General features: G+C 41.4%; 1 protein-coding gene across 9 annotated transcripts in view; it reads left to right on the top strand.

The window, feature by feature from the left end:
- LOC100551814 (neurotrypsin) overlaps positions 1 to 12,330 on the top strand; it is a 54,154-nt gene that overhangs the window by 2,567 nt on the left and 39,257 nt on the right. For 3 of the 9 annotated variants that reach the window (XM_062977460.1, XM_008114256.3, XM_062977458.1), the window contains exons 2-5: positions 4,924 to 5,042; positions 5,270 to 5,476; positions 9,264 to 9,309; positions 10,992 to 11,228. In XM_062977460.1, the coding sequence (XP_062833530.1) occupies positions 5,417 to 5,476; positions 9,264 to 9,309; positions 10,992 to 11,228 (343 nt within the window). In that variant the 5' untranslated portion in view covers positions 4,924 to 5,042; positions 5,270 to 5,416. Of the gene's footprint in view, positions 1 to 876; positions 5,043 to 5,269; positions 5,477 to 9,263; positions 9,310 to 10,991; positions 11,229 to 12,330 lie in introns of those variants that run through there. The other 6 variants (XM_062977459.1, XM_062977456.1, XM_062977454.1 and 3 more) reach the window with 4 other exon arrangements.

Below are 12,330 nucleotides of genomic sequence, written 5' to 3'. Positions count from 1 at the left end.
CTGCAGTGAGAAACACCCAAGAGAAGCCACTCCCTCCTCTTTCTGGAAATTAATTCATGGTTTAGTAGAGTTGCATCAGACTTGGCACCATCTTTGCATGATAATGACAGAATAAGCTGGAGTGTTGAGAGTCATGGAGCTATGTGCACATGCAAAGTCAAGTTCTGTATCATTTCAGCCAAAAGTTACATGGTTTTGAAAGAACTTTATCTTTTCTTACTATAGAATAGTATAAATTACTGACCCCCTCCCCAAGTGAGTTTATTTGAGGGAGTAGTAGAGCAAATAGGCAGAAATCCTGCTATTCTGGCCATCTAGCATTATTGGTTGTGTTATCTGTCAGGCTGTATAGAAGTCTTCCCAAAAATGAGCAAAATTTAGACAAGTGCTGGGAACCAAAAGAGCTCTCATGAAAGCATGTTTCCAGAATTGTGAGTATGCTGTGAGGCAAAGTGCCAGCTGTGGCTGCAACAGCCCACTCTGCAGTAACAAGGAAATAAAAGTTGTGGGCATCTGCGCCCAAGGCTAATGTTTAAATTTGTAGCTTTGCATAATGATGCAACAGCCCCCAAAGGCACTCACCCTTCTGACAGGATCACTTAAACAATATCAGAAATGCCCCCCCCCCACCCCAGATTGGACCTTGAGTCTTGAGAAACAGCAGCTAAGGCAGGGGTCCCCAAACTAAGGCCCAGGGGCCGGACGCAGCCCTCCAAGGTAATTTACCTGGCCCACGCCCTCATTTATAATATAATGTTTTTATATCAGTTTTAATAATATAATATATTGTATATACATATAATATTGATAATATTATCATTTTATACAATACAATACTAACAATAATATATAATAATATTAATTATATGTTATATATTACATATAATATTACAGTATAGTGGTATAGTTCAATATAGTATAATGCTAATATTGTGCTATGCTAATAATATAATATATTGTATGTACATACAGCTGCTCTGAGTTCCCTTCGGGGTGAGAAGGGTGGGAAATAAATGTAGTAAATGAATAAATAAATAATTTTGGACTTAGGCTCGCCCAAAGTCTGAAATGACTTGAAGACACACAACAACAACAACAATCCTAATTAACCTGACTATCTCATTGGCCAGAAGCAGGCCCACACTTCCTATTGAAATCATGATAGGTTTATGTTGGTTAAAATTATTTTCATTTTTAAATATTGTATTGTTCTTTCATTGTTATTGTTGTTGTTTTGCACAATTTTGCAATTTGTTTGGTTTTTCCCCCCAAATGATAATTCAGCCCCTCAACAGTCTGAAGGATTGTGGACCGGCCCTCTGCTTTAAAAGTTTGAGGACCCCTGAGCTAAGGTTTCTGATAAAAGCAACAGAGAAGACATTTCCTTGTTCCAGCCACTATGAAGCCCGTTGATCAGGGCTATTGCCTTGGATTGCCATCACAACAACCCATTTCAGGACCAAAATTGGAGGCCACGGCTGTAGTCTTGTGGTGTCATAGTAGGAGAGTGGGCAGAACATGGTCAATGAGCCTGAACTGCTCATGGAAATTAACAAATTAGCAATCAGAGTATATGAGTGCAGAATTTGGTAGATGGGTATGGCAATCCAGAGCCATGGAAAAGACACCAAAGCATTTTGGAGCTGGGAGCAAGATGTGCCCAAGAGCCACAGCAGTTGCCACAATCTACTGGAGTTTTCATCCTATGTAATCAAACCTAAACTAGATATAGGATGTGTAAAGTTTTTTTCAGGACCTTATGTCTCAATTCCAGCACTAGATTCTGCAGCACAGTTGCCTTCAGTTTGCAATAAGAGAGCTCAGGAATCATGGTACTGATGCTCCACTCCTTGCCTTCCTCTAGAGGATACAACAGGTTTGGGGACATTGCACCCACCAGCTCTATGCCCAGTCTTCTCCCTACCTTAGCAATTGCAACACACATGCAAAACTTTCCCACTCTTCCCTCAGATGGGAATGAATGGACATAACATGCCCAGGCTATAATGCAGTGGAAGAAAACGTGCATTCTGAAACGGAAAAATCATAAGGGAATACTTTTGCTAGGCCTTGGGTTGACTGTGTTCAGCATAGGAGGGGCCAATTTAAAACCAGAAAGCAGTTGAAAAGGCAGAATAGCTCCCTTCTGCCCAAAGGATTTGGGAAATTGGTTTAATCCCCTCAAAAGTAAACAAAATATAACAGGGTGGGTGTAATCCTTTGAGACCAATGCAGCCCTTAACATTTGGATGTTGTCTTTAAGTGTATGCCTTCAGGTTGCCTGTTGAGTAATTTCACAGAGTTTTCTTAGGTAAGGAATACTCAGAGGTGTTTTTGCCAGGTCCTTCCTCTGAAATATAGTCTACAGCACTTGGTAGTCATTGATGGTCTCCTATTGAAGTCCTAACCAAGGATGATCTTACCTAGCTTCCAAGATCAGACAGATCTGGTGCCTTGTAGTGTATCTGTGACCTATTTTGCTTAAAATCCAGCTCGTAAGCAAAACTCAAATGTTATTCTCCAACATTATCAGTCACTTGGAAGTGTCTCCCTACCCCTGTCCCAAATAACCAAGTCCATTAGCCGAGTCCTGTCAATCCTATTAGTTGCCCAGTGACAAACAGGGTGGCATGGTTTCAGTATATGTCACTCAAAGGTAATCAGTACCAGCTACTTAGAGAAATATCTGTTAATGAAGGGTAGTCATATGCCAATCTTTCAAAAAATGGGACTAAGAAATGAAAATAACTTAATCCAAATTAGGTGTTTTTTATATACATAAAAAAACATCAAAGAGCTATGGATTTAAGCTTGTCTGGGTCTTTCTTCTTCAATGAGTTCTTAATAGTCTCAGCCAACAAAATTCCAAGCTTCTGCTAGTTGGCTTTCTCCAGCCAGAGTGGGTGTAGATCAAATTTAATAGCTGCCATCATATTCCCTTAGACATCTTTTAATACAGCAGGCACAAATTGTGGTTTTTGTTAAAGGACAAACAGGGATGTGTTTATAAACTATTTAGCTGCTGTCAGATCAAACCAAGGAAGAATGAGTTTGATTTTAAGGTTTTCTGTAACAGAAGCCTTTACAAAACTCTGACCAAATGACGAACAAGTGTTTGGTTAAGTTTGTCTCTTCCTCTGAATAGTTTATAATAATTCTAAGAAACCACTTATTTATTTATTTGTTTGTTTGTTTGTTTAAAGTATTTATATTCCACCCTTCTTACCCCAAAGGGACTCAGGGCAGAACACAATGTACACATACATGGCAAACATTCAATGCCATATGAACATAGAGAACACAGAGGCTATTTAACCTTCTCCATCTTCCAGCTTCGAGTATGCTCGATTCCGGCCACATGAGGAGCTGCTGCTTCATCATCCACTGTGATGCTGAGTCCTAGGATACTTCTTCATTCCAAATGCTGCTGGACGATTTTTATGGTGTCGTAAATTAGTTAAATAAGCCTCCCCACATAAGTGGTACCTAAATTTCCTACTTGATAGATGCAACTATCTTTCGGGTTGCTTAGGTCAACAGCTAGCAGGGCTATTTTTTACGGGTGTTCACTCCGACATGGGCTGGCCTCAAACTCATGACCTCTTGGTCATAGTGATTTATTGCAGCTGGCTATTAACCAGCCTGCGCCACAGCCCGGCCCTCACATGAACTTTCTCTATGCTTTAATTTTCCTGCCATAGGTTCTACTCCTATTGCTAAGACCAGCTAGAGTGCCAAAGACTAGTGAGAGGTTCTTTTTATTGGACCCAATCTTCAGAGATGTGTGGTTGGGTTGAGGTGCTTTTAAAAGGCTTTGTAAATATCTATTTCAAATGGTTCTAAATTACCAGCATTTATTGTCATGCTACTGTTTGCTGCCTTGACTGCTGTGGCTTTTGAATATTATCTTATATTACTTAGAATGTTATTTTTAAACATGTATTTTGTGAACCTATTTTTAAACAGGTGTTTTTGAGAAGTTCTGAGAAAAGAAATAAATCCAAGGGGTTCTTGTTACCTCACAACCTCACAACCTCTGAGGATGCCTGCCATAGATGTGGGCAAAATGTCAGGAGAGAATACTTCTAGAACATGGCCATACAGCTCAGAAAACATACAACAACCTTGAGCTCTTGTTAAACGCCTGTTCTAAAAGGCCGTTTTAAAAGGCTTTAACACAGGAATGGGCAAACTTCAGCCCTCCAGGTGTTTTGGACTTCAACTTCTACAATTCCTAACAGCCTACCAGCTGTTAGGAATTGTGGAAGTTGAAGTCCAAAACACCTGAAGGGCCGAAATTTGCTCATGCCTGCTCTAACACATTCCAGCTGGCCATTTGTTCCACCACCCTGTGCAGTGAGCATGGTCAAAGAAACTTGCTGCTTTTTTTTTTCATGTCAGGAGCAACCGGAGTTGCTTCTGGAGTGAGACAATTGGCCGCCTGCAAGGATGTTGCCCAGGGGACGCCCGGATGTTTTGACCATCCTTGTGGGAGGCTTCTCTTATGTCCCCGCATGGAGCTGGAGCTGATAGAGGGAGCTCATCCACACTCTCCCCGGGTGGGATTCGAACCTGGCAGCTTTCAGGTCAGCAACCCAACCTTCAAGTCATGAGGCTTTTATCCCCTAGGCCACCGGAGGCTCCTTAGCTTTCTGCTGTCCACCATTCAGTTGGCACATGAGCTGTATATCCTACAAAGTCATGAGAATTTCCCCTGCTGCTCAGATTAGTGTGAAATACTTCTTGTTTTGCTAGGATATTATGCCAGGCAGAGAGCCAAAGAGAATATTATGCCCCTCAGCTTTATCTGTGTTGTTGGGTAAACTGCAAGGATAAAGTCCAGATTCCTTTCTAGTTCAATTATTCTTTTGTAAGCTCAAGCAAAGAATTTACTCCACATAGATGCCTTTGTCCCTTAAGCAGGAGATTTGGATTGACACCCTCAGGCGAGACTGCAAAGGAAAGGAAAGTATCTTAAGAAGTTCCAGGAGGAGAGAAAGAGACCCCTGCTGGATTGATGCCGGTTGGAAAGGAGGAGGCTGGTGAGTCAAAGAAAGATGTGAATGTACTGTGCCAAGCTTTGAGAGCCAGAAAAAAAGGGGAGGGGACTCATGAGGGAAAGCCAAGGATAGTGGGAGGTACAGAGCAGAAAAAGAGGTGTGGACCAGCCTGGCAACCTGAAGGCTGCTTTCTGCCCGTCTGCACTTGTCTATTGTTATTTGCAAAGGTGGTTCAGAAGTTTGGAATCATGTTATATCCACTCACTTAGGGAAAGAAAAGGAGTAAGAAGAGGCATGACAAGATGACAAGACCCTCCTTAGCCCCCCAAGAAAGCAAAAGGACAGAGGCAAAGGATGGGCTTAGCTGTAGAGAGAAGATGTGAAGACTGAAGCATCAACTTACTGTTCATGGAAGGATGATGTTTCTCCAAGTATTCCTGCTGCAGCTATTGCTCCCCTGCCTTGGACCCGTGAAGGTAAGAGATGTCATCATCCAAATGAAGTCACTTGGCTGTTTGGTGCCCTAAAGGCATACAGAAATGATGTCCAGGGAAATGCCACTTAATCACTGTCCATGCACGAATAAGAGGTGGTGAGTGTGCTCTAACGGGAAGAGCTATATTGTGGGTGGGGCATCGTGAGAATAAAACAGAATTAAAGGCGATCCTAGTTATGTGCAACTGATTGTGTAGTCTGTTTTCCATATTTCAAGCATTATAATGCAGGCCCCCTTTCCAGTGCTGATTGATTCCCTAGTCATTAATGCCATGTGGTCTTGTTGCAAAAGTGTAACAAAATAATCTTGGCACTAAGATGAAAAAAGATGTATCTCACCTATCTATTGTATTAATAGTTGATTTTGGTTTGTTGCTTTTTTACAATGTTAAAATAAAACATGTTAGAGGACGGGAACAGGGAGTAAAGGCATCAGAGGAAAGTGTTGGTCTCCTGCCATCTGGATTGCAGCATCTTCATTCATGCTGAGCTAGGGCAGGGCCCCCTTAAACAAGCCCATCCCACGCCGTCTGACACACACAAGCAAGTGTATACACTGAATGCCAATATGCCGTGCTGTCTGGCTGCTCTCTTCCTTGCAGCACATGCCCTGTGTGAATGACGGTAAATTGTGCTTTGATTTGCCAGTGTCTTAGGAAAGCAGTTGTTTTCAGTTATGAAGGGCATTGAGAAATAGGGAACCACAAAGCCCATTCAATGAATTGAGAAGCATTATTTGAAGAAGTTACTCCTTCTCTAAGCAGTGATTAAGTCCAGGACAACTGCTATTCAGGTATAATTTCTTGGGGACGCAGAGGGCATTTCGAGGTGAAAAAAAAATTCAGGAAAAAAATTGCAAGAATTTATTTTGACCCCTGGGAGACTCAAGGAGCCTTCAAACATGAGTCCCACTGCTCCTAGAGATCATTATTGGGGTATTTTGAATGAAAAATATCAAAAGTTTTGGAAAATAAGTAAAGGTAAAGGTTTCCCCTGACGTTAAGTCCAGTCATGTCTGACTCTGGGGGTTGGTGCTCGTCTCCATTTCTAAGCCGAAGAGCCAGCGTTGTCCATAGACACCTCCAAGGTCATGTGGCCGGCATGACTGAATGGAGCGCCGTTACCTTCCCGCCGGAGTGGTACCTATTGACCTACTCACATTGGCATGTTTTCAAACTGCTAGGTTGGCAGGAGCTGGAGCTAACAGTGGCCGCTCACACCGCTCCCTGGAAACAATTTTGACACCTTGGTGACCACATGTGACGAGTGGGTTGCATTTTTGCTCCTGGAATATACAGTCTAATTATTCCTTATACAAAATGTTTGGGACTGGAAATGTTATTTGTTTCTTTGTAATTTTAGAATACCCATATTTCCATTGATGTTTCATATACACCTTATATACATAACCTGAAGGTAATTTCACATGTTGTGCATGAAATAAAGTTTGTGTACGTTGAACTATCAGAAAACAAAGGTATCGCTATTTCAGCCACCTATGCAGGCAATTTTGAATTCCAGAGGATTTCACCATTCTAGATAAGGGATGTTTAATCTGTACAAACAAAGCCAGTTGAAAGCTAGTCATTTTCATAAACAGAGCATAATTAATAATCCCACTGTAGATTCCCCAAAAGAGCATCAAACTTTGCTGTAAGCCTTCCTACACATTTGTTTCCATCATCTCACTGTCTCCAAAGTTTGATTGTAATGTTCCTACTTTTACAGTATTTATATTCAGCCCTTCTCACCCTGAAGGGGACTCAGGGTGGATCACAGAACATACATATGCAACAAACATTCAATGCTGTTTTATATACAAACAGGACAGACAATTGAACATAGATAGAGGTATATAGGCTTTCCCACCTTCAGCTTCATGGAGGCTTGTGCTTGGTTCTGGCCACGGTGTGTGTGTCTGTGTGTGTGTGTGTGCTATTGTTCCATCTCCCTGCTCTTAGAGTTTTGTTCGTAACTTCCTCCTTTCAATCGAATTGCCAGTATTTTTCTGACATTTTCCTTGTGGGTGCCTTAATACCTCCCTGCTTTTAAGTGGTCCCTATTTATCTTTTCATATTTTGCTTTCGATCTGCTTGGTTGGTGGAAGCTGGGATAAGGTCAGGAGCTCACCCTGACCCGGGCTTCAAACTGTCAGCCTTTCAACTGACAAGATTTATTGCAGCTGGTGATTTAACCTGCTGTGCTAAAGCCCAGCTTTCACCAACCTCTGTTTCCCCACATTCTGATGGTTGTCACATTTCAAAGGCTGAACGTAAGATTTCAGATCATTAATGTCCATCTAAACCATTTTATGGCACCCTGATCACCCATTAGTTTGTCAACAAAAACAATAAGGTCCACCCACAATGTCAGGATAGCTATTGCTGTTGCTACTTGCCTTCATGTTGACTCCAACCTATGGTGAACCTCTGATAAGGTTTTCTTGGTAAGATTTAGTTGGAAGAGGTCTGCCACTGCCTTCTTCTGAGATCGAGAGGATGTCATTTCCCCAGAGTCACCTAATGGGCCCCTGGGCTAAGTTGGAATCAGAATTCTGGTCTTCTAGAATCCTAGCCCAGCATTCAACCCATTTTGCTGACTTTGAAATAGCTATACTCAATTAAAACAGCATTGGGATTTTTAAAAGGCACATTAGAGTTTTGTTTTGTTTTTTGGATTCATGCATCTTTTTGTTGAAGCCTTTCCTCCGGCATTTTATAGAATCAGAATCATAGAGTTCAAACAGGCCCCATGGACCACACAGTCCACGTTCCTACAGGAAATCCAATTATAGCACATGTGTCAAATCCAAGGCCCATGGGCCATATCTGGCCCACCATATCGTTTCATATGGCACCCCCAGATACTAGACTACACAATGCCTGTATCCCTGAGAGATTTTATTTTATATTTTACACCTTTTTGCTTTGGGACCATATCCCAATTTGAAAAGAGTCTTAATGCATGGGCTGCATTCTATCAAATGGTGGGATCAAAGCAAAGTGAGATATAATATTTACCAGTTCATGTATTTTCCAGTGCAAATATGAATCCGTTCTCTCCATCTCTGCTTAGAAGTCTCATTACAATAGGCAACATTGCATTTTAATATTATACGCTGCTATTCAGAAGTAAGCCCTAGAGCAAAGGACAGCTCATTTCTAAGCATGTTTACTCTATTGTGTATTGCCATAATTTATGAACTTTCAAAACTAGGGCCCTTTTTACACAGCTGTATAAAATTCAGATCATCTGCTTTGAACTCAGATAATTCAGTTCAAAGCAGATAATATGAGTTAGCTGTTTTGATATTCTGGAATATATGACAGTGTAAAAGAGCCCAAAAATGTTTCAAATCCCACTTATGATTAAAATCTGGGATTGTCTATACTGAACTGAAAAACACACACATACAAATTTCTGACAATGGAATATTCCCGTTTTTCTTATTAATCAGTTATTGAAGTGATGAGGGATAGTATTTCCTACTTATTCGTGGAAAGAAAGGGAGGTAGCCCACAGACGCAAGGCAGGCTAGAGGGAAAATTCATGTGTGTCTGACACCCATTCTACACTGCTATATAATCCAGATTAACAAAGCAGATAGTCCATATTATCTGCTTTGAACTGAATTGTATGAGTCTACACTGCCAGCTAATCCAGTTCAAAGCAGATAATCTAGATTGTATATGGCAGTATAGAAGGGGCCAGAGTTTCTCCATCTGTAATTAAGCTGTCTGTAACCCTACTTCTTCCTTTTCTTCCCAGGCTTTCTTAGGACCTCAGGACAGTCAGAATCATTTGCAGAATGCAGGTAAGAATGTACCATCATTATAACCATTTTCACTGAGGTTCCATCATTTCTTATAAAGTCAGATTTAAGTCCCATGCTTGCTACTTTAGAAGCAAGAGTGGCATTAAAAAGAAAGAATTATTTTTGACAATTGAGAGATTCTTCATGATTCACAAGGATATTCATTTGCAAATAAAAATAGCATAAGCTGATATTATCCAACACAATCTTTAATTCAGTAACTCAGCATGGGGAGGGGCTGTCTTTATCTGCTTTTTTGTGTCAGGAGTGATTTGAGAAACTGCAAGTTACTTCTGGTGTGAGAGAATTGACCTCCTGCAAGGATGTTGCCCAGGGGATGCCCGAATATTTGATGTTTTACCATCCTTGTGGGAGGCTTCTCTCATGTCCCCACATGGTGAGTTGGAGCTGACAGAGGGAGCTCATCTGCCCTCTCCCCAGATCCAAGCCCGCAACCTTCAGGTTAGCAACCCAACCTTCAAGTCAGCAGTCCTGCTGGCACAAGAGTTTAACCCATTGCACCATTATCTTCTTTCATTCCATGTTTTCCGAATGATCCTTCCGGAATGATGTAATGTTATAGCTTCATTCCAAACTGATGTGAGGTATTATAGCGGAGCATTACACTCAACAAGGGTGCTTCCACACTATATTCTAATAGTACAATAATTCCACTTTAATTATCATGTTTGCATCATATCGTAGCCTAGAATTTTTGCAGCTGGGGGAAATATCCTTAGAAATTCTCTGGTGCCTTTGACAAAACATAATCCCAGGATTTCATAGGATGCAGCCAAGGTAATTAAAGTGGAATGATAATGACATAATTATGTATTATGAAAGGAACCTACAATGTTGTTGCTCACTTTCAGCAAAAAAAAAAAGGTGTGTGTGATTATTTTCCTGGTATTATTGCTTTCCTTTCTAAGCTTCTGCCTCCACCAAATTCTATTTCCCCCCTGCTCACAGCTGAAATCATCAAAATGGCATTCCAATTTGCAGGTTACAGAAAGAGTAGACATTTTCAGCTCAGACTTACTTGCAAATGAGGAACATATTAAACAGGTCTGGAAGTCAAGCCCTATGAGGGAGCTGGATATATTTAGCCTAGAGAACAGAAGGTTAAGAATTAATATGATAGCCATATTTAAATATTTGAAAGTATGCCATGTTGAGGAAGGAGAAAGCCTGTTTTCACAGAATAATAGATTTGGAAGAAACCTCATGGGCCATCCAGTCCAACCCCCTGCCAAGAAGCAGGAAAATCACATTCAAAGGCATCCCCGACAGATGGCCATGCAGCCTGTTTAAAAACCTTCAAAGATGCTCCAAAACCTAAAATAAAGAGCAGTGGATTCAAGTGAAGGAAAAAAAGCTATTACCTAAACACTAGGACAAACCTCCTGGCAGGAAGAGTTGCTTGGCAGTGGAATTTGCTGCCTTGAAGTGTGATGGAGTCTCTTTGAAGGTTTTATAAACAAAGTCTGGTTAGCCATCTGTAGGGAGTGCTTTGATTATATATTCCTGCATGGCAGGAGGTTGGACTTGATGGCTTTTCTGGTCTCTTCCAACTGTATGTTTCTACAATTCTGCATCACATGTTGTTGTTCTTGTTTATAAACTGCAGTCAGGTTTCTGGGCACAGAGGGAGGCAACCTCAATGGAATCTTCTCTTCTTCCAGCATCTGGTTCATGTGAGATGGAGAACTTTGGATATTATAATGGGTCACTGGATGTGACAGTCTCTGGGTCAGCCTGCTTAAACTGGTCTGATTTCCCAGATTACATTCTGCAGTATCCAAACCGGGGATTAGGAAATCACAATTTCTGCAGGAATCCAGATGGCGGGGCAGTACCTTGGTGCTTTTACCAGCTTTCTTCTGGAGCAGTTGGCTGGGCTCACTGTGACTGTCGGCATGGTAAGTACAAAATGCTACACTTTGTGATTCTGATCTCTGCTGAAAGCCTTAAAGGGTAGAAGGGATAATTTAGATGATTTTATTTCAGGTGGAAATTTCATCTTAGAGATAGCTGAAAATAGAAGCATCCTTATTCCCTTTTCATCTATCCCATGGTGGCATTTTTACAAAAGGCCAAGCAACATGTTACACATAGATAATAATAATGATGATGATAATAATAATAATAATAATAATAATAACAACAACAACAACAACAACAACAAAGTTCTGGAACACAACACACCAGACATCACAGTTGTGGAAAAGAAAAAGGTTTGGATCATTGATGTTGCCATCCCAGGTGACAGTCGCATTGAAGGAAAAACAACAGGAAAACAGGCCGCTATCAGGACCTCAAGATTGAACTTCAAAGACTCTAGCAGAAACCAGTGCAGGTGGTCCCGGTGGTGATCGGCACATTGGGTGCCGTGCCAAAAGATCTCAGCCGGCATTTGGAAACAATAGACATTGACAAAATTACGATCTGCCAACTGCAAAAGGCCACTCTACTGGGATCTGTGCGCATCATCTGAAAATACATCACACAGTCCTAAACACTTGGGAAGTGTTCCACTTGTGATTTTGTGATACGAAATACAGCATATCTATCTTGTTTGCTGTGTCATACAATGTCGTTGTGTCAATAATACTTTATTTGTATACCACTCTATCTCCCCAAGGAGCCGCCAGTGGCGTAGTATGTTAAAGCGCTGAGCAGCTGAACTTGCAGACCGGAAGGTTGCAGGTTCAAATCTGGGGAGCGGAATGAGTTCCCGCTGTTAGCTCCAACTTCTGCCAATTTAGCAGTTTGAAAACATGCAAGTGTGAGTAGATCAATAGGTACCGCTCCAACAGGAAGGTAACAGCGCTCCATGCAGTCATGCTGGCCACATGACCTTGGAAGTGTCTATGGACAACGCTGGCTCTTCAGCTTAGAAATGGAGATGAGACCAAGCCCCAGAGTTGGACACAACTGGACTTAACGTCAGATGAAACCTTTACCTTTACTTATCTCCCCAAGGGGGACTCAGGGCCGTTTCCATCATAGATAAAACATTCA

This window comes from Anolis carolinensis, chromosome 3 (genome assembly GCF_035594765.1).
Source record: "Anolis carolinensis isolate JA03-04 chromosome 3, rAnoCar3.1.pri, whole genome shotgun sequence".
Lineage (NCBI taxonomy): Eukaryota > Metazoa > Chordata > Lepidosauria > Squamata > Dactyloidae > Anolis > Anolis carolinensis.
Note: the sequence above shows the minus strand (reverse complement) of the source record. Positions and strands in the feature narration are given on the sequence as shown.